The 26798-nt window shown below is 57.1% G+C and overlaps 8 protein-coding genes across 8 annotated transcripts; 4 read left to right on the forward strand and 4 right to left on the reverse strand.

Moving 5' to 3' along the window:
* Positions 1 to 8086: 8086 nt before the first annotated feature.
* Positions 8087 to 9326, forward strand: INS49_006004 (uncharacterized protein; the record flags this gene model as incomplete). The annotated part of the gene is made up of 4 exons (XM_043166779.1): positions 8087 to 8266; positions 8358 to 8759; positions 8861 to 9160; positions 9234 to 9326. 4 exons carry the CDS (start codon positions 8087 to 8089, stop codon positions 9324 to 9326), a joined length of 975 nt encoding a protein of 324 aa, XP_043027923.1.
* Positions 9327 to 10618: 1292 nt separating this feature from the next.
* Positions 10619 to 11443, reverse strand: INS49_006005 (uncharacterized protein; the record flags this gene model as incomplete). Its single annotated transcript, XM_043166780.1, has 3 exons — positions 10619 to 11128; positions 11261 to 11288; positions 11376 to 11443. 3 exons carry the CDS (start codon positions 11441 to 11443, stop codon positions 10619 to 10621), a joined length of 606 nt encoding a protein of 201 aa, XP_043027924.1.
* Positions 11444 to 12347: 904 nt separating this feature from the next.
* Positions 12348 to 13139, reverse strand: INS49_006006 (uncharacterized protein; the record flags this gene model as incomplete). The annotated part of the gene is made up of 3 exons (XM_043166781.1): positions 12348 to 12498; positions 12599 to 12839; positions 12965 to 13139. The coding sequence occupies 3 exons, from the start codon at positions 13137 to 13139 to the stop codon at positions 12348 to 12350; spliced, it is 567 nt and encodes a 188-aa protein (XP_043027925.1).
* A 2112-nt stretch (positions 13140 to 15251) lies between these two features.
* On the reverse strand, positions 15252 to 15595 carry INS49_006007 (uncharacterized protein; the record flags this gene model as incomplete). The annotated part of the gene is made up of 2 exons (XM_043166782.1): positions 15252 to 15372; positions 15435 to 15595. 2 exons carry the CDS (start codon positions 15593 to 15595, stop codon positions 15252 to 15254), a joined length of 282 nt encoding a protein of 93 aa, XP_043027926.1.
* Positions 15596 to 18183: 2588 nt separating this feature from the next.
* INS49_006008 (uncharacterized protein) lies at positions 18184 to 21453 on the forward strand (the record flags this gene model as incomplete). The annotated part of the gene is made up of 1 exon (XM_043166783.1): positions 18184 to 21453. One exon carries the CDS (start codon positions 18184 to 18186, stop codon positions 21451 to 21453), a length of 3270 nt encoding a protein of 1089 aa, XP_043027927.1.
* Positions 21454 to 21959: 506 nt separating this feature from the next.
* Positions 21960 to 22674, forward strand: INS49_006009 (uncharacterized protein; the record flags this gene model as incomplete). Its single annotated transcript, XM_043166784.1, has 2 exons — positions 21960 to 22149; positions 22298 to 22674. The coding sequence occupies 2 exons, from the start codon at positions 21960 to 21962 to the stop codon at positions 22672 to 22674; spliced, it is 567 nt and encodes a 188-aa protein (XP_043027928.1).
* An 833-nt stretch (positions 22675 to 23507) lies between these two features.
* INS49_006010 (uncharacterized protein) lies at positions 23508 to 25157 on the reverse strand (the record flags this gene model as incomplete). The annotated part of the gene is made up of 4 exons (XM_043166785.1): positions 23508 to 24485; positions 24572 to 24870; positions 24928 to 25005; positions 25133 to 25157. The coding sequence occupies 4 exons, from the start codon at positions 25155 to 25157 to the stop codon at positions 23508 to 23510; spliced, it is 1380 nt and encodes a 459-aa protein (XP_043027929.1).
* A 598-nt stretch (positions 25158 to 25755) lies between these two features.
* INS49_006011 (uncharacterized protein) lies at positions 25756 to 26718 on the forward strand (the record flags this gene model as incomplete). Its single annotated transcript, XM_043166786.1, has 2 exons — positions 25756 to 26397; positions 26491 to 26718. 2 exons carry the CDS (start codon positions 25756 to 25758, stop codon positions 26716 to 26718), a joined length of 870 nt encoding a protein of 289 aa, XP_043027930.1.
* Positions 26719 to 26798: the final 80 nt, after the last annotated feature.

A 26798-nucleotide genomic window follows, 5' to 3' on the forward strand; every position in this document is an offset into this window, starting at 1 on the left:
AACGCTCAATTTCGAAGTAGCTGTGTCGACCCATGCCGCTGAAGTAACTGTCACGACAGAAGCACAAATGTGCTTCTCAAGGCCATTTCTGCTGGCGAAGGTGGCCGCGTCCAAGGGCGGTCGTCCACCTTGCGTGTAATTATGCCGTGTCGCAGAGCTCGACCATGTCGAATGCGCGGTACAAGGGCCGCGTGGGTTGGTCCTGGAAGCCACTATTCGATCAGTACAAGGCTATTACTAGTCCATACTCAAGCAGAGGCTTACATTCTTGCTTCAACACGGCCCTCAGGCTATGACTAGTGACCTGACACAGTATACCTCTGTGTAGATCGTGAAGTAGTCTTGCGGAGCGGCCACTCACATCAAAGGCTGGCCAGCCGTTCCTGGCCGGCTCCCTTCGCGTGCCGGCACGGGGGGTAGGTCTGGCTGCGTCGGAGCCTGGATCGGAACAGCCTGTGAGATTGTCACTAGTGATCTAGTACGGGTGGACAGTGTAGGTGGTGGGGAAGAGGCTGCGGGTTTGAGGAAGATGCGGTGTGCTAACAGAAGCAGGATGCACACAAGAAGAAATTAGAGGACTAGATCATCTGGAAGACCATCCTTGGGAGGACTCACTTCCAGGACTCCGGGATACCATCGCCACGCCTCCAAATGAACACAGTCCCACTCGCCCGTGGTCATTGACCAAGCAACTCTGGCCGCTCTCTCGATGCCGAGGGGCGGGCACTGAAGAAGAAGCATTTCTTCTGAAGGGAGTGGAACTGCCAGACATCTCGCGTACTCATCTTTGTGTCGATGGCATCCTGGCAGATGTCTATGAAAACGATATGGCTCCCAGACATGTCGTGGGTTCCAGGTGCCCACTCAGCCAGACGGATCCTGTCCTCCGATTTCCTCCCGTGGCAGCTGAGAACACGGGGCGCGACCTTCCAGCATGCTTCTGTGGATTGGTGTTTCTGCACACATATCATGGTGGACGACGGTCTTGGGGTCTCTAGATTGAGTGTTAGCTTTTGAGCTTCGAAGCACCGGACTCATCCATTTCCCTCGGAAGGAGATTTTTTGTACATGGCAGTGTTCAAGGGAATGACACCACCTCTCGTTCCCCTCTGGAAAAGCTAGTCTTGTGAGCCGACTACATGTGCTTGCCAGGAAACTTCAGTGTATGGCCCTTGGCGCTATCGGCTCGAGTCTGCACGGCTGGAGAATATGTAAACTGCACCTCGGATGCATCGACACACTGAGTGATGCGCCTTACTCAAAGATAATTGGTTTGATATGTAGGAGCGGAGTGTCACAATTGTCAAATTACGTGGACGATTCATTAGAAGGAGAGCTCAGTGGACTGTGGTTGAGTGCATATAAACCATAGTTGGAGGCTTGAAGAAAGATGACAGAAGGAAAATACTGTGTCGGCATCTCCTCATTTTATGCCTTTGCACTGCTGTTCCGATCATCTGAGCAGCGGCTTCCTTCAAAGGGTGTCCACGGTTCTGCGATCATCTTTCGTATTTGCTATCCGCTTTTGTTCTTGCGTTTGAAGTTGTCCACGTCGGATGCAACGACTGTGTCTGATTCCAGCCCAGCTGTTGCTATTGTTTGCCTTACAATTGGCCTCCATACCACATGTTTGTGTACATCCAAGGTGTGGTTTGATAATTGCCCTATTGATGGCTCAGGCGATTGAAGGACGACAATCGGTTTGTGTGATTAAATTATTCGTGAAAGCAAAAAATGGGCGTTAGGTTTGCCGCAAAACAATGAACAAGCAGCGTATGTGTGCTTTCCCCTCGAGACAAGCATGATGACACATATGGAGATGTCAAAGACTTGAGAGCTGATTCTGTTCAATGCTTGTGTGAGCTGCTTTGCGATTTGCTGATACTGGACTGTTCATGCAAAAGTTGGAAAGCAGAGTATTCCAGCCTGGAGTTGAAAAAGAAGTCACAGATATGGTCTCTTAGGGGAACTTCAGCCACTCCCTACCCCAGCCGAAAAGAAAAGGCGTTGAATCCATATTTACTTTCAAGGTAATTGCTTTCAGTCTTGGATTTGTTATCACCAGCAGGAAATTGTAGCTCTCTCGTAAGACACCATTCAGAAAACCAGGTTCATCGGTTGAACACCATTGGCTACCTGTGAACGAGACAACCAGTCATTCCATGGGGACAAGATTCTCAGCCTGTAGTCAGTTTCCCCGTAAGACAGCTCTTACTTAGATATCATGTGTGCCACTGATACTGTTGCGCTTCCATGTGCATGACGATGCGTTGGCGGTGACATGAACGGTCTCACTCGAGGATGACATGCGCGAAAGCTGTTGCCGCATCCATGAAACTGTAAGCGTTGTCACAAGATGTAAAAGAAGCGATGGATGCCCGTTTGGTACAGTGGGCGTTTTCGGTTTCAACGGCAAACGAAGCTCAGTGAGGTAAACTACAGGAAGTGTGATCTGAATAAGGTTTTCCGGGCTAGGCACTGCCGGACGAGACAGAGTAGACACCAATTCTGTCACCTCGTTTGAAACCTAGCCAACTGTATCCAAGCTTCATCATTTCACTGCGTCTATGGCCGCTCCTGTTACACCACGTCCCTGTCGTTGCCAGGTAACGAGCGCATTGTCTCACCCGCCTGGCTTGGAACTCAACCGCTTATTTGGCTTGATGCGAATTCGTTGACCATTTGGAGTGGAAGTTTGCTCGAGGGCCAGCGAGTGTAGAAGTTCAGTAAATGTGTACCTTTATGCAGTTATAATCATGATGGGTCTTCAAGATTGCTACCAAGATGAATTTCAAAATAGTCCACAAGCCACTGAAAGGTATCGTATCAAGAAATACTTTAGGCAATGGCACACCAAGCATTTTCTTTTTTTTAAATGAGATATGAATCAATGGTCATATGTATGTGTATGTGTGTGTCTCACGTATTTGCGACCATCTTCTCGTCACGGACACAAGGAATTAAGGAGGAGCGAAAGACCAGCAATTTCTGAATGGCCAGGAAGCAACCAAACGGGCTTGTTTTAATCCAGAATGCGGTTTTCAGAGTCTGCAAAGGATATTTAGTGGGTGAGCCTTGACTGTATTCAGAGGCTGACGACAAATTGTCTCTAGAGATGCCGACTTGGGAAACAGAATAGTTCAAGAATATCCGCAACCCTTCCCTGGGTATATACACCTATACATCATTGGAGAGGCTGGTCGCTCTCGGCATCCTCTTCAACTCGCCGTCCTCGACCCTGGGAAGTCTATTCTACCTCGTCCGGTAAGTACCGAGGCCGGTAAGTTAGACGCAAAAGCTTGTACGACGGTGATGGCGCTCAGACGTCCTGACACATACTCACATAGAAGGACCATGCATGCACTGCCAGCTTAGCAACCTGCCTGTGACGCTGATCTGCCTTGATAATGTGCGTTTTGATGCCTCGCCTTGATCCCACAGCTACTCTGGTGGTTTGTGCTCTTACCTTGGGTGTCACGTCACGTACCGCAAGAGCCCCTGCCTCTAGAACGACCGACTGAAATATTGGCTCGCGGGCGCACAGTAGAGCAGGATTAGGACGTGGAGATATCTTGCTTCACCATGGGACGCGCACATCGTCCTCGGCTCCGGCCGCCTCTGCACAGGCGGCTAGGGGCAGTATATTCAAGACTAATAAGGCCTGGATAGACTCGATTCTATGAATTGGCTGCTACTGAAGGGCCCAAAGAAAGGGGTAATATAGAAGCGGACAGTCTAAATCTCATCCTGATGGGCCCGATCTCTGGACAGACGCCGCCGTCACGGACGACGCGCCCCGTGTGAGTGACTAGCCCTCCCCGACAGCCACGACAGCATCTCTCCAGTCGCACCGGCGGGAGGGCCAGCGGATGCCCCCAGAGGAAAGCCAATTGTCATTCGCCCCGGCGGCCCGAACGCAGTGTGGCACATGTGAAAGAAGTAAACCCTTCCTTGACTCATGCCTGCGCCTCGACAGCCTGCATTGATGATGATGGGCTTTTTGGTCGTGGATGACTGCATGTTGATAGTAAGGCAGTCAGTCCTACGGTGGTGCACAGAAATTAGTTGCTTGGGGCTGAAGTGACAAGGGCCGCGTCAATCCATGGCTTACCCTACCACGAAGGGGAGTGTGAAGCTTGTGTGGTTTGCTCGGTCTCGGGGAGGGGCCAAGACCCTGCTACCGATGTTGGAGGAGTAGGCCGGCCCAGTCGTTGCGTGGGGAGGGATATTGGGGGACTGCCGTGAGCGGCGCAAGACAGTCTCAATGGTGTATGTGGCGGAGCCGGATTGAGAAACACAGCAACTTGCAGACCGCCTCTCCACGCAGATCCAGATTGTCGCATATCTAGGCAATCCGTGGTCACTTTTGGTGGCAAATGGTTTCGTCCTATCATCAGTATGCTGGCCTCACGGTATTGCATCTCGATGCAGGGGTTAGCAGACGACGCTTCCGGGAGAAGCTACAACACCTGAAAGATAAGTTCGCAGTCTCCTTGGATGCACGTCTAGCTAGATATCTAGAACGTAGCGGCCAGGCAGAAGCTATATTCAATCCGTCAGGGACACTACGAGGGTCCCGACCTTTGATCGCGCATAGTCGAGAACAGTCGAGACAGAAAAGACGCGTGGAACTTGGGGATCCACCAGTTGGCCTCTCTGGTCTGAGTGTTGCATTCTTAGCCTGTTTCGGCATGCAAATGTTGAATGTTTTGCAGGCGTACCCGCGATGATCACTCAGGGACACGCAGCAAGCAGAGCTGCTGTATGGCCCGTCAAGGAGGGAAACGGAGCACTGGGCGGAGCTCATTGCTGTCATACGGACCGGTCACACGGAGGAGAAAGCGGGATGGGGAGGCCGGGGTTTTGGGGTGAGGGGCAAGCCACTTGGCCTGGGGCAGGCAATCCTTTCGTGACGAGACTGCGCGACTACCAGCAGTTTCAGCGAGGGAGGTCAAGCGCAGGAGCCTTCAACGCGTCCCTTCTTGTGCCTGTCGACCAACGTTCGTTTTCTATGTGTTGTGCCACAGAAGCAGTTTTGACCCTGGTGTGAGCGGCGGGCTGCCGTGAGACCGCAAAAAACGACTCTGAAGCTTTGGAGTGGCTTCTCACCACCCACCCGAGCGTCCACAAGTCACTGGCCGCGCTAGTCTTGGAAACTTGGCAGTCTGACAAGCTCGCGCGTTAGACTGGCGTCAGGTCATGTCGGGTCTGGGATGTACTGCAGCTACGGTCGGCGGGCTGCGAATGAGACCGATCTATAGGCGGTCCGAGGTGACCATGAGGCTTTGGCAAGTGTCAATGAGGGTGCCGTCGTAATCTAAGTGTTAGTCCCATAGTTGCAAACCTGGGGGCGGCGAACGGAGCGGCTGGCCTAAACCCCCTCAGCTCTGTTGCGCGGACAGCCGCTCTACCATGAGGGAACGGCTGCTGCGAGAGCGACGAGGCAGAACACGCCCGGGCGGGCAGTCAGTCTCTAGGCTGCCCTGGCTGCTAGCCGTGCCCCATCAGTCCACGTGTGCCGTCGAGGCTTCATACGCAGTGGACATGCATCCGTGAGTGAATTTAGGGCGCTGCATTGCTCGAATCGACGGCCTGCAGATGATGGTGGGCAGGCCAGGCCGGCCGGCGCGCAAGCGGCCGTGGGGGAACCCGTCTTGTCAGTCGTGAGTGGATGATGACTTGGGATCTTGATCCTGAGGGAGCCGTCCCTAGTGGTGTCCAGGAGGGCTCCCCACGAGCATTTCCTGGTTCGGCGGGAGCATTTAACACGAGGCGTTGGACAAGCCAGCCGATTGAGGAAACCCGTAGCCTCTCAAGAATGATTCAGTGCTTTCGTCGAAGCCTATATCTAGGCGGGCGGCGGCTTTGTTACTGAAGTGCAGGTTGTCGAGTCGTAATTAGGTAAGTGAGACAAGTCTCAACGCCGAGCTTCCAGACTCTGGCCGGGCAGAGCAAAGCAAGTGGTTCGTCGCGCCTCGGCAGGAAATTTTAGGAGGTTGAGATATCCGCAGTTGGGCTTCTAGATCCCATGCAGGTGGAGACATATCACAGGTCCCGCAGTCGTGATCGATGATGGACACGAATTGTGCAGAACGGACTCCGTATTGCCACGCCCAGACCAGAAGCCGATGGGGTCTTGAGTTGGTGGCCCAGTGGCCAGATGTTGATCCCGCAAGAGCGGCAGAGACACATTCCAGAAGAGCAATAGTGCCTCGGCAGGTAACAAAGGACGGCAGCGACAGAAGAGACAGGAGTAAAGGAGGGAGCTGGGCTGCGTGAGGGGGATTGCTGCTCGCGGACATGTGCAGGTCTTTGTACTGCGGGCTGAGGCTCGAGTGCGATGACGACGATGTCAACTCGCCGCGCCCACCCAAACTCGCGCTGCTACTGCAACGACAAGGGAGCTTCTTAGTCCAGATGGAGGGGTGCCTCATCGGGATCCAGGGCAAAGGCACAATCTCCCGTTGTTGGGACCGTCGAGGCCGACCGTCGAGTGCCGGGAGTCGAGTGAGAGACTGAACCTTATTCGAGCCCTGGGAAGGGGTGGAGCCTGGTCGGGCAGTGCAAGCGGTGGGCTGTGATTGGGCACTATTCCGTATTCGCGCTAAAAGAGGGGGTAGTCTGCAACTGGCAACCGCGACATACCTCCCTCCAGGGCTGAGTGCCTCCCGTACGTACCCAATGCCCAGGCACACACCGTTCCCAGGTGGTAGATGCCGACCTCCTGCTAGGTACCTAGCCCAGGCACTTGCCCAAGGCCAGCCAGAGCCCCTAGGCAACCAGTCCACAGGTGCTACTGCTGCTGCCCAGCTCCCACAAGGTGAATGAAGGTGGATGGGCCCCTCACCAGCACTGACTCTGCTGCCATTCTTGGGCTGCCGTTCTACCAACCAGCCTAGCGTACAACCACGCCCCGAGCGTCGTAACCGCCCCCCGTCGCCTCCGAAACACCAGCGCACTGTTGTGGTAGGTGGCAGCCAGCAACGGGCAGCCCTTTGAGAATTTCCAAGCCCCCCCTCCCCCGTTTTGGCCTGACGGCCCCGATCTGCCATTTCCAATCCGACCTTGGGACCTGGGACTTTTTGTTGACCGACATCTCTTTCTCCCCCCCAAAACCAAGAGCGACCAGAGTCAACTGTCAATCAATCCATCCTTACGGCGACATCAAGACCCGATCGAGGCATATTCTTTGACGCTGCTCTTGACCACTGCGAAAGAGAACTGCATCTCCAGTTTTTCCATCCATACAACAACGCGACGAACCTCTGGCGACAGGCTTCTTAGCCCCATTCCCCATCCCCGGCGACCAAAGACGAAAAAAAATCCCACAGTCGTGGTCTCCTCCCTCAACCCCGTGCTTCCCGCCCTCGAACTGCCACGGCAAACAGGCGATCAACCCCTCCTCGAGGCGACGACGGTTCATCATCAGAGAACCATAGTGACTGCACACGTCTCTCCTCGCACTCACAAGAGGTAAATCTCTACGCGACTCACCCTGCAGCGAACCGCACCTGCGGACAGGCGATCCACCTCCGCCCCCCGCTGCTGCTGAAGCTGAAGCTGTCGCTGTCTCGACGCGACACTCTACGACGTCCGGCACCACAAAGACTCGTGCCCAGTCGACTCTCTCAAATCAAGTCATCTGGCCCTCATCACCGTCTGCAAAACAACACGCCCGCTGCAGACGCTTTCATTTTTGAAAGCCTACCACAGCTGAGATCACTTCCAAATAGTACGTACCTGTCTGTCCCGCCATGGCGCCCCCCCCCAGCCTTGTTGCCTCACCTTCTCCTTCCGATTGTCGATTCCATTGCCTTCCTCGCCTCCCCTTCTTCACCACCAGTGCACGGCGGAAATGCGTGGTCAACCTGGCTATTCTGGCTTGTGTACTCTTCAATCGCCGACATGATGGCAAATGCTAAATCTGCATCTCCAATCTAGCTACGAGAAGTGCATCAAACCACTGGCCTGCCTGATTGCGTAGAACCTCGTCCGGCCGCAGCGCACACCATCCCCTCCGGCGCGTCCGCTCCTCCTCCCTCCTCTGCCCCCTCCCGCCAGCTACCGGCGGCCCTCCGAATCCACCATGGCAGATCAACATGACGTTGATTTGGACTCCATAATCGACCGGCTCTTGGAGGTCCGTGGCAGCCGTCCGGGCAAGCAGGTCCAGCTGCTCGAGGCCGAGATCCGATACCTTTGCACCAAGGCCCGCGAGATCTTCATCTCCCAGCCCATCCTGCTCGAGCTCGAGGCTCCTATTAAGGTAAGCGACTCCCTGTGCAATTCTCTGGTCGTGGCAGGTCTACCCGGAGTCTGGGCGCTGTGTTGACCCCACCTCTTCCAACCCCCAACAGATCTGCGGCGACATCCACGGTCAATACTATGACCTCCTCCGCCTGTTCGAATACGGCGGTTTCCCCCCGGAGGCAAACTACCTGTTCCTTGGTGATTACGTCGACCGTGGCAAGCAATCTCTCGAGACGATCTGCCTTCTCCTGGCCTACAAGATCAAGTACCCCGAGAACTTCTTCATTTTGCGTGGCAACCACGAGTGCGCCTCTATTAACCGCATCTACGGTTTCTACGATGAGTGCAAGCGCCGGTACAACATCAAGTTGTGGAAGACATTTACGGACTGCTTCAACTGCCTGCCAATCGCGGCCATCATTGACGAGAAAATCTTCACCATGCACGGCGGTCTGAGTCCCGACTTGAACTCTATGGAGCAGATCCGCCGTGTCATGCGACCAACTGACGTAAGCCCCCCCTCGAGGGCAGCCTGCGATTCTTGTCGCGGCTTTTGGCCACTTCTTACCTTTCGCGACGTGTTGACTAAAGTACTGACGACATGTTGCAGATCCCTGACTGCGGCCTCCTTTGCGATCTCCTTTGGTCCGACCCCGACAAAGACATCACTGGCTGGAGTGAAAATGATCGAGGCGTCAGCTTCACCTTCGGTCCTGATGTGGTTTCCCGCTTCCTGCAAAAACACGACATGGACCTCATCTGTCGTGCCCATCAAGTGGTCGAAGATGGCTACGAGTTCTTTTCCAAACGTCAACTCGTCACCTTGTTTAGTGCACCGAACTACTGCGGAGAGTTTGACAATGCGGGTGCCATGATGAGCGTCGACGAGAGTTTGCTCTGCTCGTTCCAGGTTCGTACCAGGCCCAGACAACCGTGAGAAGGATTACTTGGATTCATGTGGCTAATTTCGACTCGTTGTGCAGATTCTCAAACCCGCTGAAAAGAAACAAAAGTACGTCCCCGGCCTCGGCGGCAGTAGATCCATCACTCCTCCCAAGAAATCGTCCAAAACCTAAGTTTGAATTCACGCACCAACACCTGGTAATTTTAGGTTCGGACGACGATGATTGCTTCATACATGAAGTGCCCGACAACAGTCATACTCGACTACCATCACAAACGGATTTTTGCTGGAAACCCCATGCCAGAACAACAAGGCCCTCTACTCCAGGCTCTCCTCGTGCCGAACCCTCGCCTCGATGTACACATCACTCTCCGCGTTGACTAGGGGACACGCCCTGACCCACCCGACTTGCCCTGGAGGGACCTCCACTTGCTCAACTGGCTCTGTGGTTGACGCATCTGAGGACCCGCCGTTGTCGAATATGCATTAATGGTAGTCTTTCGCTTCAGCTCATTCTAAAGACGAAAGGCGGTCGCACCGTATCATCAAGTGCACCAAAGCCCTTACCAGCTCCTGACTATCATACCAGACAACTACTTCACGCCCACCTTCTGCGATTCTGGTGCAGGGCATCCCTGACAATCTGGATCTTGCATCACATGGTTGTAGCCGGAGCGCGGTGGCAAGGTCGTTTCTTTCTGGTCGACGTCGTGGGATGGATGCCTGTGGAGAGATGCTTCTACAAAGACTCTTTTGAAGACCGAGATGGTAATAAGGGGGGGATACTTTGTGTCCTTTATTGAGGGGGTATTCTGATGCGTGGGTAGTTGACGGCGGATGGTACGGTTGTGCCGGGCCGGTCGGGTCAGGTCGGACCACTGAAGGGGAAAAGTGGGAAGAGGGGTTTTCTTAATCGCCATGTTTAAGTATTGTTACTGTCGAGTTTGCGGTTTCTTGCTGATTTGACCTGGCCGCGTCTGTTTGTGATTGTGCGTGACGGAGTCTCTTGTCAGAGGCCTTCCCACTCTGCAGCCCTCTTCGATATCCTGCACCATAAACCCCTCGCTTGTTTGGGCTGGGCGAGCATGGTGTTTAGGCTGGGGATGGAAAGCCTGGGCCAAACAGAACACTCCATTGCCTCGTCGGGACAATTGTGACGAGATACGATATACAATGACTATTCCGCACAACCCCTGATGATCGGGCCCGCAGGATGAAGGAAGCCAATCGTGATCCCAGCCAGCTCCGTGTAGACCGAAAGCAAAGTCAGAGGCCGCGTCTACCATGCCAGGCATAATAAGAGTTCGGGAGGGCGAGCCATGCCCGTTTCACGTCCCCAAGCAGTTCCCTGGGCCGTGTTCTGAGCCTGGCCAAACGCGGCTCGAGCAGTGAGTGATAGACTACCAGATCGCCACGGCTTCGAGTCCCTCGTCGCCATCCCCTCAGACATCCTGGGGATCGGCTCTAGTCGCAGTCCTCGCACTCTCGCTTGTTCTCACACGCGGCCCCTGCCTGCCCCGCCAGCTGCGTCGCCGCCGCCTCGCTCGCGCCCGGGTAGCCTGCGCCCGCGGGGCCCGCGGCCTCCAGCTCTGCCCTGGAGGGCTTGTCCTGCTGCTGGACCTGCGCCTCTCCGGCTCCTTGCTGCTGCTGCCCTCCGGAGCCTGCCTTGGCCTCACCGGCGGCAGGCCTCGCGTGGTTCCTGTCGACGTGGCCGAGGTCCCGGCCGGGCTCGATGACGTCCCGCACGCGGCGCTTCAGCTCCTTGGTCTCGGGGAAGCCGCCGTCGGCCTTGCGGTCCCAGAGGACGGTGCGGGCGGGGGAGATGCCTCCTCCGACTCCTCCTGATCCTGTTTGTGGTGGTGAGGTGCTGGTGGGGGAGTGGAAGATCTCTACTGTAAAGGTCCCGCCCGTGGATGGCTGGAGGGCAACCTCACCCAGGGAGGTTGAGAACGTTGAGAGGAGCTCTTGGGCGTACTGCGTGCGGGGGGGTTTGGTTTGGTTAGTCTTTCATGGTCGTCGTTGGGCTTAGTGTGGGTGGGGAGATGTGTGTGTTTGTGGCGGGTGAATAAGTGAGTGAGTAATGTGACAAGTGAGGCCTGTGCGTACATATGCTGCTCTTAGCATCCATTTGCACCTGGTGACGGGTCAGCATTTGTGGCGTGCGTTCTTACGGGGAGATGCGAGAGCCGATCTCTGTTCCCACTGGGAATGTCCAACTTACTGAGTGCAGAACTTGATGATCACTCGAGGCAGCGGGAAAGGAGCCCCGGCATCGACGCCGTCTGCCATTGCCGGATAGCTTTTATAGACGTTGACCGTTGGTGGTTTTGGTTAAGTGGTGCTTGTCGGCTGAAGTTCTCGGGTATGTAAAGTCACGACTGTTTCCTCGGGAGAGGATTGTTTCGAATACTACACTGACGTCGTTGACGAAGCGAAAGGTGTGGTTGCAGCCGGCCGGTCGTCACCGGGGAGCTTCTCCGAGGCCGTTGGTGGGGTTGGTGGGAGGGTGGGAAGCCCCTGAACCAAACCACCGGAGCCCAACCCCGGACCGTTTTTTGTTCACCTCGGGCCCGGACGGTCGGGGCGGACGGGCACCCGTTGTCAGCATTTTGAATTTGATCATGGCTTCAACGGTGTCTGAGCTAAATATTCAACGTTCAAGCTGCTCAATACCAAGACCTCTAAGTGTAGGAACGCGTGTAGAAGAGGCCGGCCATTTAGATCGTGGTCCACCAAAGACACCTGATATATCCACCCAGGGAATATCACACAGAAAGCTCCGAGGGCAGGCTTCTTCACGTCTATAGTTCATATGATATCAGGACCTATTTAAATTGTATGTGATGTCTCTCCTTCGTCCCAGTAGCCTTGCTTTGGCCATGCATGTACTGCCTGGCACATTTCCAGAGACCCGGGCAATGATCACTTCACCACACACCATGGTCACTTCTGACCTTCCAAAAGACCCAAGGGATTGAAGAAGATCATCGATTTTTGGCCTTCCCCAACTCCAAAAAGCAGTCGAGCTTTTGACCGAAACAAATCGGGGGTATCAATATGTGCAGCAAACCAGGCGGATATGTGATGGTCCACCATCTCTCACTACCGTCGATCCGTAGCCAATGTATCGACACTTCGAGCCTCTCCAAAGAAACCAGCTCATGCTGACCAACATCGAGCCCCCTCTCGGTCCTCAGTCCGTATAAACCTTCCACTCCACTCCCGCCGAGGAAGGATCCCGCTTGCAGCCCATCATGCCCCGTACCGATGGCAGCTTGTCAACACCGTCACCATACTGTGAGACTACGGACGTGATGATGTCGCTGACGTCCTGGTTGCCGATCCTGTGCGCACAGTGCCCTGGTCAGCAAAACATGACACAACCAATGAACCAAGCAGAGAGAAGAAGAGAGTAAAATAAGACGAAACAAAGACATGACATACGGGATGGTCCCAGTGGACGAGTCGGTATGCCGGACCGCGACGACGCACGACTCGACGCGCGAAAACTCCTCCCACGAGCCGGCCGAGCCGAACGCCGTCACCAGCCAGAAACCGTCCCTATCCTTGACCCAGTCGAGGAACGTCTTGCAGTGTGCCACCGAGGGGCCCTCGTCGTCATCGCTCGTCGCGAAGGTGCTGTCACCGCACAGGTCCTGCGGGGACTTGGAGTTGGTCCACGTGACTGCGCCGGGGGAACCGTGAGCTTTTCTTCACACTTCTCAGGGGCGTTAACACCGGGGGGAAAGGACGTTGGGGAAGGAAGTTGGCGGGGGGGGGGGGGGGCTAGGGGCGAGGGAAAGAGCTTACAGTCGCGCCGTTCTAGCCGGTCGTCCTCGCGGACGGTGTCCCTACCAAGACCGACGCTGCGGTGGACGAGGCTGAAGGTGGTGCGCGCGGCGAGGTTAGGGCTTGCGGGGAGGCCTGCTGCGAGGCCGGCGAGGGCCAGGAGGATGGTCGCGAGGATAGTTGTGAGCCGCGACATGGTGCTTGACGCTGAGAGGAGGGGGGTTCTTGCTCGTGACGGTGAGCTGTTCGAGGGTTGCTGCTTCGGTGCCCTGAGGGAAAGCAGGGCAGCCGCTAGGGCTTGGTTGTAAGTGCCTTATGTATCGTGAGCAAGAAACGCGTCGACCGGGAGATTGAATGGAGCTGGAGGCGTTGGAATGCGGTGTCTCGACGCCTCGGCAACTCGTGTTGGGGGGGAGAACAGAACCCCGGGAATCGCTGCTCCTCGACCAGGAGGGAGGCTATTTATTCCCCAGAGAGCTGTAAAGCAGGTGGTAGAAGGAGGCAAGGTTAGTGGGCGATCGACCCTTATCCGGACATTGTGCACAATGTAGCTTCAGGTCGTGCGCTTGGAAGCTGATGATGTTCGATTAGTCGCCCGTGCAGCAGATATCCCAAGTCTTTAACCACAGCAGACCAGAGACATTGACCCTGCCTTCTGCCGTCAAGCCTCCCCTTTCCCTACGAGCTGGGTCATGCCACTCGACAAGCCCACTCAATTTCCTTCCATTAGATGCCACCTCCCTCATCAATTGCCTCTCCTGGAGGACCGCCACCCTTATTTGCGAGGCGCTCTGGGAATGCGGATCGGTGCGCGGGCGGGAATGAGGGCGAGCACCGGGGCCCTGGACACCGGAATGCTGCTAAATTCCACCCACGTGCTGTTGCGTGAGACATCCTCACGAAAACGGACGAAGCATAACAGACTAGCGAACCCAAGAGAGACGGGAGGAGATAAGATTGTCATTCTCAGCGCCAAGAGCCCGCGCCGACGGTAGTCCCAAGAGCATCCTCCTGTCCTACACATGTGAAAGTGAGGCATGCGAGTGATTCATACCTAGTGATTGTGGCCCAGGGGTCCAGTCCGATTTAAAGTGGTGGAAGCCCCGTCAGTGCAGATGGAGAAGTCCGGGCAGTCAAGTCATACAGCGGCAGTCCACTCCACCCAATCCCATGCCGTCCCTGCTGTGTCCCCGCCCACCCACGAAAAGAAGAGAGGCCGAAGAGAGGGCCACGAAGCGGGCATGGAGGGCACGCCGGCCGGGCAGCGCGGCGCGGTCGCACCGTCACGAGGAGCCTTCCTCGGTGCCCGGAAGTGGTTACCTCTCCCTGGGCCCGTGCATGTGCATGTGCGCCTGCGTGGGAAAGTTGTCTCGGGAAGCCTTCAAGGTTATCTTCGGGCCGCACCGGACACATTGCACGAGGGAACACTTGAACCGCCGGCCTGTGTCGCGCAGCAGGTCAATGTGGCTAGAGACTGGGAGCGTTGGGGAGATGCGTAGATTCGTCTCTCTGGCTCGGAGACTGTGCGGCCCATAGCGCAAAGCCAACAATATTGAGGAGTTGCCAATACATGGTACGGTGTCCCAACTGGCTCGAAAAGCATGCAAGAGAACTTACCGTACAAGGTGACGCGATATATATGCGTTGCGGCGAAAGGATGCCACGGCAAGCACACCCACACCGCACCTGTGCCGCGCTCGAGCACAGATGCCCAAAAGTGTACGTCGTGACAGAGGTGGTATTCACGTTTTGGAGAGGCCTAGACTGACGAGGTACAAGTGAAGAAATAGTGTGACGCAGGTATTAATAGCATGCAGAATTATCCCTCTTGCCGGTATCCACAAAGCCCATAAGCAAGAGGTTTGTATGAAGAAATAAAAACAAGACCATTATCGTAACCGCCCCAGGTGAGAGGCTCTCCTCCCTCGGATTCCGCGGGCCGGGGCAAGTACGGCGGCGAAAGGTCGGGGAGGCAGGGGCGGGTATATCGGTGTTGGCCCATCTGTTTTCTCCCCCTGGGGGCCCAGTCGGCTCCCCTTTCGTCGTTCGTTCCGTGCTCGCTCCGTAGCCTTTCTCTGTCGCGTGGCCCTGATGGCCAGGGGTTCTCGCAGGGGTTCCGTTTTCCGCGTGTCAACGCCGGCCGAGCAAACAAATAAAGCACAAGGCAAAACGCAAGATGTCCTCCCCGGGATGTCGCCGTCGCCGTCGCCGTTCGTGTCTCGAAGATTGCCGCTCATCGTTCGGGCTTTTTATCGTTTCGAGATCCCTTAGAAGTATCGCATCCATCATTGATTTGTCGTCGCAGATATTACATGACCAAACAGCAGCCTCCGCTCTGTTGTGGTGCGTAAGGGTCCTCGCCCTTTGGCACCACACCCCAGACGGTGACGACCATGTAATCTCGAGTACTGTTGCAGTAGGCGATGATGCTGTAGGAGGCGCCTTGTGTCAGCGTGCGATGCCGCGTCACGTCCACTCGGTCGAGTCTTACCTTTTGCTTGCCTGGCTGACGGGGATACGTTCGCGTTCCAGGTCTTCACGGAGGCGGTTGTTGAGCTCGGTCAGGCGGCGCAGCTTCAGGTCCGCCATGCTCTGCTTGTTCTTCTTGATCTGGGTCGGGTCGCCGACATCACGGGAAGTGTACTGAGGCATGGTGGTAGCGTGAGACGAATTTGATGCCGAATTGGCCCGGTTGCGAGAAGGTCGTCGGGGAGGAGATGAAGAGTGTGCGGAGTCAGAGCCTCCAAGTGCGAGGTCGGGTCGGGCGGGCGACTGAGGGATTGCGTGATGGCGGAGTCGATCCTTGTCCCTGTCTTGGTCCTGCTGTTCGAACATCGAGAGGGTTAGCAATGCTTGGGTGGAAAGGGTTGCCGATTGAGGCGGGGGCTGGTTTGACGGAGGACGAGTGACGGGAGGGGGTGGGTGGATGATGTCTCTCGGTCGGAGGGTCGGGCGGGTTGGGCTGGACTGGGCTGGCGGATCACCAGTCTCTGTGACGGTGAGGTTTGACAAACGGTAGGACAGTAGGACGATTGGCAATCGATCGGATGTTGGGGCCGCAGGGCTGCACAAGGGGAGAAAAAAGGGTTTGACTTACGATTGAGGCTCGGCAAGAAGTGCGGGCAGGTATTGGTGGGCGATAAAAGGAGAGGACGGCGGGTTGGATTGGATTGGATTGGAATGTGCAAAGGAGGGAATGAGGAATTGGAGGACGACGACAACACGCTCTGATGAAGCTGTGCAGTGCAGTGAGAGTGCAGCGAGTAGCGGGTAGCGGGTTGGGAAGAGGAGAAGCCGGCCTGGGGGAGAGTAGCCGTGAGGTGCTGCGGCGATCAGGTAAGCAGGTGGACCCAGCCCCCGGGGAACAGACGAGTACGGTACATGGGGAGTGCCTACCTATCCTAGACCAGGTATCTACCTGAGGGGCTCTGGCTCCTGGCTTTGGTCGGGGTCGGGGGTTGCGGTGAGGACCTGCACACATCCACTGTCCACCTGGGCAGGTGAGGTGAGATGCGCTGCGCTGCACTGCAACACTGCAATCAAGGTTGGCCTGGCCGCGTGGGTGGGTGGTCAGGGGTCAGAGGCTACTGTCGCTGGGGCCGGGGCTTGGAGATGGGGCTGGAGCTGCAGTCAAGCAGGTAGCACTGATTCTTTCTCCCTTGACAGGCGTGCAGGCGTATTGAGCATGAGCCGACCTTGACACCACAGACACACGCACACAGACACACACACGGGAAGAGGAGACTGACTGACTGACTCTACAGGGCACGGAAGGGAGGAAAAGGAATAAATGGATAGAAAAGAAAATGGCGGCCGGGGTCTCGCCTTGGGAGATGTGCAGCAGCGAAAGGAGAATACGCGAATCAAGCCAGATTGGAGAGCGGCGATTGGCTCGGAAAATGGTCGATGAGATTACAGCTGGACATGGCTCCAACGGTAGGAGGGACCAAGGGCCCTTCCGCCGCCCTCCGCCTGCAACACTGCACCACTGGGTCAGTGGGCCACCAGCCCAGCCCAGCCCAGCGCTCCTGGGCCTCCTGCCAATTGCCAATTGCCCTCTTCGTCTTTCTCCCCACTTCCCACCCCATCACGGAAATGAGACTTTCTGTTGCCCATTTGTCTCACCGTTTGATTATGTTGTGGAAAGACTGAACGGCACGCACGCACGCACGCACACACACACACACACACACACACACGCACACATTATTACATTATCAGCCGTGGGACTCGGCAATTCTGTACTCTCAAGACCCCGTCTCCTCTTACGTGTGTATATACACCTGTAGATCAGCGTGCAGCCCCCAGACAGGAAACATAAAGGCGAGGAAGGTCTTGGCGAGGCCCTCGACCACTATGCATGGCAGTCGCACTTGTCATGTGCCTACCCATACTCAGATACTATATATACTTCAAAGCAACAAGTGTCTGGAGTCTGAAGTCTGGTCTCTGACATCTGGTGAAGCTTATCAAACTCTCAAGCTCGACTGTCGCGTCGGAGAAAAGCTTGGATCATCCGAGCGGGAGGCGGGAGAAGCAGCTCAGGAGTTTTTTTTCGTCAGGAGAAGCAGAGTGAGATGAGTGCACGTATTGCAATTATCAGGGATGTCTTTATCGAGGACTTCCTCCTCATGCGGATAGTACTGTAACCTCACATATGCTTGAATGGCGGGGTACTCGAACTCCCAGTCATACTCCCATGCCCATGCCCCTAAGGCTAGTTTAACTGACTGCCTGGTTGCCCGTGTCGCGCGTCCGTACCTCCTTCACCAGCAGCATCATCAACAGAACAGTCATTCCCGCCAAACTTAGTTTACAGTACAGTCATTTCAATCTCGCGAATGGAAAAGCCAGTTATCCAAAATCGATCTGTTCGACTGCCTCGTTTCCATGTCGGTGACTGTGAATCGTCGGATGCACGTGACTTGCGAATTTCCCCTTTGGGACTAGGCGTTTCGCACAACACACCAAGCAAACCCACTGGCCTCCCTCTCCAAGTTTTTTTGCAGCAGGCAGAGTTTTGAGTCGGCCGGGCCTTTTCGCTGTCTCTCACTGCCTCGACCTGACTGCCAGTCCGTCCGTCAGACAGGCAGATTTTCCAACGAGAATCAACAGAGCCAAAGTCCATCGACTTTCGGTCTTACAGCGAATTCTGTTGACTCTCGCGCCCTGGGAATCTCCCTCCTCCCATTCAACCACTTACCCACCCCTGAGAGGAGACAAGACACAGATTGCCCAGCATGCCGCCCCCGCCGCATCAAAAACCCGAGAATGTCCTCAAGCGCGCCCACGAGCTCATCGGCGTCGGCCAGGCCCCAGCCGCCCTGACCCTGCTGCACGAGCACATCACCTCGAAGCGATCACGAAATGTCCCCATCGCGTCGCTGGAGCCCGTCATGCTCTTGCTCGTCGAGCTGTCCGTCGAGCAGAAGAAGGGCAAGCTGACAAAAGACGCCATGTACCAGTACAAGAACATCGCCCAGAACAGCAACATCGGCACCATCGAGCTGGTCCTCAAGAAGTTCCTCGAGCTCGCTGCCGACAAGGTCACCGCCGCCCAGGCCAAGGCCGACGAGGTCCAGTCCAGCATCGAGGCGACCACCGGCGAGGCTGGCGTCGACGACCTGGAGGCCACGGAGACACCAGAGTCCATCCTGCTCGCCACCGTCTCTGGCGAGCAGTCCAAGGATCGCACCGACCGCGCCATCGTCACCCCATGGCTCAAGTTCCTCTGGGAGGCATACCGTACTGTCCTCGACATCCTCCGAAATAATGCTCGGCTCGAGATCCTCTACCAGAGCACTGCCATGCAGGCCTTCGACTTCTGCCTCAAGTACACCCGAAAAACCGAGTTCCGCCGCCTGTGCGAGCTGCTCCGCAACCATGTCCAGACAGCTGCCAAGTACTCCCAGCAGATGCACGCCATCAACCTGAACGACCCTGATACGCTGCAGCGTCACCTCGAGACACGCTTCCAGCAACTGAACGTGGCCGTCGAGCTGGAGCTGTGGCAGGAGGCCTTCCGCAGCGTGGAAGACATCCACACTCTTCTCAACCTGAGCAAGCGCCCACCAAAGAACATCATGATGGCCAACTACTACGAGAAGCTCACCCGCATCTTCCTCGTCGGCGAGAACTACCTGTTCCACGCCGCTGCCTGGTCCCGTTACTACCAGCTCCTCCGCCAGTCCGCCACCTCTGTCGCGACCGGCCAGAGCAAGAAGTCCGACAACCCGGCGGCTACCGAGGCCGACCTGCAGAAGGCTGCTTCATTTGTCCTGCTGTCGGCCCTGTCCATCCCAGTCATCAGCACTACGAGATCCCGTGGTGCCATGGTCGACTTTGACGAGGCCAGGAAGAACAAGAACTCCCGTCTGACTCATCTGCTGGGCATGAACTCGGCGCCCACCCGTGCTGTCCTCTTCCAGGACATCCGCGCTAAGCAGCTCATCCGCCGAGTCCGCCCGGAAATCCGAGACCTCTACAACATCCTTGAGGTTGATTTCCACCCGCTGTCTATCTGCGAGAAGATCTCGCCGATCCTGGCGCAGATAGGCGCAGACCCCGACATGCAGAAGTACGTGCTGCCTCTGCAGCAGGTCATCCTGACGCGGTTGTTCCAGCAGCTGTCCCAGGTATACGAGACTGTCGACCTGGCCTACGTGGAGGGCCTCGCCAAGTTCCCCGAACCCTTCCAGGTCACCCGTGCGACCATTGAGAAGTTCATCATGAACGGTAACAAGAAGGGCGATCTCGCCATTCGCATGGATCATGCAACCAGTGTGTTGAGCTTTGACAAGGACATTTTCTCGTCGGCCAAGGCTGCAAGTGCCGGTGCTGCGGGCGGATCTGCCGAGGCCGACGCCGGCATAGGGTCTGTCCAAAGACTGCAGAGCACTCCTGCAGAGATTGTGCGGACACAGTTGACCCGGCTGTTCAAGACACTCCACACCACCTGCTACTACATCGACCCCACGTTCAATGAGGACCGCATCAAGGCTCGCCAGGCCGCCCTGGCTCGGGCCAAGGCAGGCGCTGACGAGGAGCACCGGGACATCCTGGCCCGCAAGGAGATCATCCAGAAGCGTAAGGAGCACGCCTCTGAGATCCGTGCGCGCATCGAGCGGGAGAACGCAAACGCCAAGCGCCTCCGTGAGCAGCAGCTGCAGGAAGCCGAGGCGCAACGGCTGCAACAGGAGCTCAAGGAGCGTGAGCAGAGGAGACTGCAGAAGGAGCGCGAAGAGATCCACAAGATTGAGATCGAGAACACCATCAAGGAGCTCAAGATTGGAACCAAGCAACTCGGCATTGATCCTGATGACCTGGCCAACCTGGACAGCAGCCGTCTCCGCGCCATCAAGCTCGCCCAGCTTGAACGTGAGAAGAACGACGTCAACGAGAAGCTGCGCATCACTGGCAAGCGTATCGATCATCTTGAGCGTGCTTTTCGTAAGGAGGAGGCCAAGAAGCTGGGTGAGGACTACGAGAAGCAGCGTGCCGCGGATCTCGCCGCCTATGAGAAGACTAAGCAGGAGACACTCATCGAGGCCAAGCGTAAGCACGAAGAGGCCGTGGAGCTGAAGCATCGTGTGGAACGTCTTGTTCCCTTCTACGAGAGATTCAAGGAGAACCTGTATGAGCGTCGTCGCGACGAGTTTGACAAGAAGCGTCGTGACGCAGACAGGGAGATGGAGAAGGCAGTCGCTGCACGCAAGAAGGAGTTCCGGGACAAGAAGATCCGCGAGAAGAGAGAGCGCGAGGAGAAGGAGCAGGCTCTGCGGGAGGCCGAGGAGAGGGCTGCCCGCGAGAAGGAAGAGCGCGAGCAGCGCGAGGCCCAGCGTCGCGAGGAGATGGCACGAATCAAGGCCCAGCGCGACTCGGAGCGCCAGGAGGCCCTGGAGAAGGCGGCATTGCAGGCTCGCCGCGAGGAAGAGGCTCTTGCACGCCGCCAAAGGGAGAAGGAACAAGCTCGTGCCATCCCCGTCCGCTCAGCGGCACCCCTGGAGCGCTCCGACTCGGCCGATCGGCCGTCTGGCCCACCACGTCTGGCCCTCGCTGGTGGCAAGCCCAGCTGGCGTGAGCGCCAGGCTGCGAAGGAGGCGGCCGGTGAAGCAACTTCTACCGACGCACCTCCCGCGCGCGCCACTCCCCCACCATTCGAGCGCTCCGCGCCTGTGGAGCGTGCCCAACCTGCCGAGCGAGCCCCGCCAGTTGAGCGAGCTCCTCCTGTCGAGCGTACCGAGTCTGGCGACCGTTCTTCCGGACCTCCGCGTCTCAACCTCGCTGGGCGCGGTGGCAAGCCTGCCAGCAGCTGGCGTGACCGTGAAGCTGCCAAGCGTGAGACAGGTGGTGATGCTGTTGGAGACTCGGAGCGGAGCGCACCTCCACCGGCTCGCCAGGGCTCTGGCAGGGGCGAGAATGGAAGGGACACTCCCCCTGAGACTCTGACGGCGTCGCGTGCCCCCGGGAAGTGGGTTCCAAGGCACCTTCGGGACCAGGCTGGCCAGTAGACCGGTTCATGAAGTAATGTACCCCAGGAGTTATACAGGATTCAATCACAGTCTATTGCGGAGGGTTTCTGTGTTTTAGGTAGCAGCCGCGGTGAAGAGAATGAAGCGATGGTGCCTCACGATCGAGATCAGACCTGTAAATGTAAGAAGTCGCTGCGATGTGATTCCTCGCAGCCCTCTCGAATTTTGGTTTTGCCACTGTATTTCAACCCGATCTTTGACCAGAATGTTTGACCAGCCGCCTGGTGGATGGTGACAACAAATTCTATATGTGCAAGATCTCAACACTGGCACCTGGCCGAGGAGTGAGTCCGTCCCTAGATAGGATAGGCTGAATCTTTACAGGGCCTTGCGGCTAATGGTGGGACTGCCTTATCTTATCGGCGAGGCTGTATCTTTTTTCTTTTGTCGCCAGTCGCATTTCTTCCCCCGCCGGCCAGCAGCAGCAACTCACCAACGCCAAACGAACAGTCCTCGTTCGCTGCCGTACGGTCAGTCAGCCCAAGATGCGGCCCCTGACAGAAACCGAGACGCAGACGCTCTTCCAGAAGCTGGCGCATTACACCGGCAACTCGCTCAAGAACCTCATCGCGCCTCTGGACGACTCGCCCAACGCCGACCGCTATGTCTTCAGGATACACAAGGACAGGGTCTACTACGTGCGCCTGTCCATAGCCAATCTGGCCGTGTCTATTGGTGAGCCGCAGACCTACCTAAATCCCTCGCTCTTCCGTTCCCTTCTCAGTACACCCTTACTCTCCGAGGGCAAGAGAGAGGCGGAAGGGAGGGAAAGCAGAGGAAAACGCAGGGCAGAAAAGACTGACATCCTCTCCTCCGGAAACAGAACGCGACAAGCTCGTCTCCCTCGGCATCTGCCTCGGCAAGTTCACCAAGTCGGGCAAGTTCAGGCTGCACATCACGTCGCTGCCCATCCTGGCCGAGCACGCGCGGTACAAGATCTGGGTCAAGCCCAACGGCGAGATGCCCTTCCTGTACGGCGGCAACATCGTCAAGGCGCACGTGGGCCGCTGGTCCGAGGACTGCCCGGAGCACCAGGGCGTCATCGTCTACTCCATGAACGACACCCCGCTCGGCTTCGGCGTCACCGCCCGCTCCACCGCCGAGGCGCGCCGCCTCGACCCCACGGGCATCACTTGCTTCCGCCAGGCCGACTGCGGGGAGTACCTGCGCGATGAGGATAATCTGTTTGCGACGGGTTGAGCGTGTTTAGTAGTCTTGTCGAGGTGGATATTCGGTCTTGGGAAGGGAGGGCTTTGTTGCATGGCGAGGCTCTGACATCGACGTCCGAATCGACGTCCGAAGCGGGGGGGGGGGCTGCGTTCCAAGATGTCATGAGGCCAAGGTCGGCGAGGAAGGAATGCAGCAGCAGGCTGGACATGAAAGTGTCGCCAGAGGAGCACTCGCATATGGGAGTGAGCCCAAGCACAAACAAGCATGGTGGGAGGCGTTTTGGAGTTCAAAAAATCAACTCGGTTCGGAGGTGTCACCCCGAGGGCCTCCGCGAGTGAGCTTGGCTACTTTTGTCTAGATATCACAATCAAAAGAGTGTTGCTGTGCCCTGCTCAGGTGTCCCAACTTTCTCCTGGGCCACGGTACCTGTTCTGATATACAGCCAGTCTGCCCCTGATGTGTTGGTTTGAGCGTCATGGGCAACCCGTGGAGCGGGAAGCAGACTTTTTACGGCACCACTATTTTTGAAATATGCACATCTTCAGCCAGGACTTGATTCGTCCCGTTGATGCTGTGGAGTCGTTCGGTTGTTAGTAAGACAGATCATGATGTTAGAGCAGTCTACACATGTTCAAGTCAGATGGTATTTCATTCAGGGACCGAGAATCTAGACGGTGACCAAGGGAATGAATATTCGTCTTATTCAAGCCAAGGTCAATCATTATTAGGCTTTCGCCATGCATAGACACGTGAATCTCTTTTGAGCCGAGCTTCTAATCAAAAAAGCCTCTATCCTTTTTTAAATCCTTTTTAGTTGGGGTATCATGCCTGTTGAAACTCGACGAGACAGCCCCCACCACGCGCTATGTGGCGGGTATCGGCGTCTGCGGCCTACTGCTCATGAAGAAGGTGATGTGCTCGCGCTCGGCGACGTAGCCGCTGTCGGCGTAGCCGAGCAGGCCCTCGATCTCCTTGCTCTGGTGGCCCTTGATGAGGGCGACCTGGGTGGACGAGTAATTGACGAGGGCGCGGCCGACGTCGAGCGGCTCGCCGCGCCAGGGCCGGCCGCCCCCCTCGGCGCCCGCGTCGTCCCGCTCCACGACCAGCAGCCGCACCGACTCGTGCTGCCCAAAGTGCCCGTCGACGTCGACGATGCCCGCCGGCAGCAGGCCCGCCTTGTCGAGCAGGGCGCGGTAGCAGCCCGCGTCGATGTAGACGTCGCCGTGGGGCTTGAGCCCGTGCAGGAGCCAGAAGGAGCGGTCCCGGTAGGGGGACGGCGAGGGGAGGAAGCGTGTGTGCAGGGGCACGTCGGGCCAGTTGAGCTCGATGCTCTGGATGGAGGCCCTGGACTGCGCCAGGGGGTCCTCGGCGTGGTGATCGTCTCCGTTGGTGTGAGAGTGGTTCGACCCTGGCGACTTGATGGCCTGGATGTGCTGGGCGATCTTACTAATGTTGCCCGGGTTGGAGGCGCGGGTGATGACGGTGGTCACGCCGGCTGAGGTGGCCAGGCGGGCGGCGACGAGCTTGGTCGACATGCCCCCCGTGCCGAGGGATGAGCCGGCCGAGGAGGTGTCGGCGTGTATGGATGCTATGTCCTCTACTACCTCGATGGGCTGGGCGTCCGGGTGTGTGCGAGGGTTCTTGTCGTATAGACAGTCGACATCGGTCATGAGAAACAGGAGGTCCGCATGGACCATGCCTGCTGTGATGGCGGATAGTGTGTCGTTGTCTCCGAACTTGATCTCCGAGACTGCCAGGGTGTCGTTCTCATTCACGATGGGGATGACGCCCAGGTCCAACAGCTCGTTGAAAGTGTTTTGGGCGTTCAGGTACCGTGATCGCTAAGAAACAGTCAGTGATTCAGTCACTCGGTCAACTCACTAGGTGTGATCCAAGCAGGGATTGGCATCAGCAAGAACGGGCTCACATCTGCTATGTCGTTCCGGGTGAGGAGGATCTGAGCGACTGGCTGCTTCAGGTGGTTGAAGAGGCTGTCCCATATGTTCATCAGGCGGCACTGGCCGATGGCAGCGAGGGCCTGGAGCTGGGCAACGTGTTTTGGCCTCTTGTCCCTCTCCATGCGCCTCATGCCGACGCCGATGGCGCCGGACGAGACAATGACGACTCGGTGGCCATCTTCCCTGAGTTTGTGGGCAGTCTCAACTATGAGGGACAGGTTGGAGAGGAGGGGCTGGTGAGTCTTCTCATCTACTATGGAACTCGTTCCTGTATGTGTGTGTCTGTGAGTCAGTCTTGTGTACTTGAGTTTGCATGAGACTCAACTTTGAATCTCGTGGCCAGGACGGGGCAGATTCTCACCAAGTTTGATGACTATCCCAAGAGACTTTGGGCCCTTCATGACTGCCACGATTCATCAGCCAGACAGCCCAAGAAGTGAGCCAGAAATGACGAGTAAACGCCATGGAATAGAGACCAAGAGACAGCGTGGGGGACCTCGTCCCCTTTTCACCATTTTCACACTACTCACATTGCGACTCGTCGCCAGGATCCATGGTGTGATTCTGCAAGCACCCCTGGAGGCTCGGAGGGGGGAGCGAATTACAACGGGTAGCGAGTGCTGTATGCTGCCGAATAGCCTGGTTTTCCGCACCGCGCAAGTGAGCAGTCCGTAAGCGGTTTTGGCTGCGCAGAGGGCCTTGCAGGTTTCGATGACTACCGCCAAGGATCGAGGGCGCGGGACCCGGTGGGGCACCCAGGTGGTGTTCGGTCGCTGTTGGACCGCCCCAGCGCCGGCCGTTTTAAACGCGGAGAGCTACGGCGGTGGATCCCTGCCGATCCCTGTCCGTTCCGTTCCTGCCGCTCCTGTGCCAAATTTCTTGGAGGGTGAGCTCAGCTCAGCTCGGACCAGTCCAGTAGAACCTCGAGGACCGGCCTTGTGCATGCACGACAGGACAGGACAGTGCCACTCGAGCTGAGTAAAGCCTCGCGAACGCCCAATTCACCACACCACCGCCTGCCGAACAACGAACGACACACTTCAAGTACAACAGGCGGCTCAAGCACGCACGGTAGCTGCAGTAGCTGTAGCTTGGCCAGCCTGACGGCCTGAGTGCTTCGCAACCCGCGACCTCGATCTGATCATCAATCACGATGGCCTGGTGGACAACAACAGCCCCGAGCACGTCGGGCTCAGACCCAAAGACAGCATCCTCTCCCTCATCCACACCAATACCCACACCCACACCCAGCAGCTCCCCACAAGCACAACCACAAGCACAACCAGACCAAAAACCGCCCAACCTCTACCTCGAGAACAACCCAGCGCGCACCGGCTTCGACCCCAAGACGCAGTGGTGGGTGAACTACTTCAAGATCCTGACAGGGCAGGTGACGAACGAGGGCATCTTCCACTACCGCGAGCACCGCTACCGCGCCAACGAGGCCCGCGACGTGGCCCGGTGCGAGCAGTACCGCGACTGGCTGTTCGCCTACTCGCCCACGGTGCGCTTCCTCAACGACAAGATCGCCGAGCTCAACCACGGGCAGGGGATGACCCCGGCCAACGTCCTGTGCCGCCGCTGCCCGGCCCGCCTGACCGCGGGCCTGCAGGTCGAGCGCCAGAGCGGCGGGTTCGAGCCCGCGCACGGCATCCTCGTCTGCGCCAACGAGGTGCGCAACCGCGGACACCTCGAGGACACGCTCGCGCACGAGATGGTCCACGCCTATGACCAGTTGAGGTTTGAGGTCGACTTCCGCGGGGAGAGGGACCTGCGGCAGGCGGCTTGTACGGAGGTAGGTCGATTGATATTCGCTTCCCCCTAGGGTGTCCGACAGAAACAACGGGGAGTAAACAGTTGGCTGACATTGTCCTTTTTGCCCCCACAGATACGAGCCTCGATGCTGAGCGGCGAGTGCAGGTGGACGCGGGAAGTCCTGACGCGAGGCAACTACACCCTCACAGAGCAGTTCCAGAACTGCGTGCGGCGACGGGCGGTGCAGTCGATGATAGCGCGGCCGTGGGTCAAGGACGACGTGCAGGCCGTCAAGGTCGTCAACGAGGTCTGGGACTCGTGCTTCTCCGACACGCGGCCCTTTGACGAGGTGTATAGATGAAGGCCACGGGGCACATAAAAATGAAAACGGGCAGGGGATATACCATGATACCACTTAACGCTTTACAGAAATGTATTTGT

This window comes from Diaporthe citri, assembly GCF_014595645.1.
Source record: "Diaporthe citri strain NFHF-8-4 chromosome Unknown scaffold_2, whole genome shotgun sequence".
In the NCBI taxonomy this organism is placed as follows: Eukaryota; Fungi; Ascomycota; class Sordariomycetes; order Diaporthales; family Diaporthaceae; genus Diaporthe; species Diaporthe citri.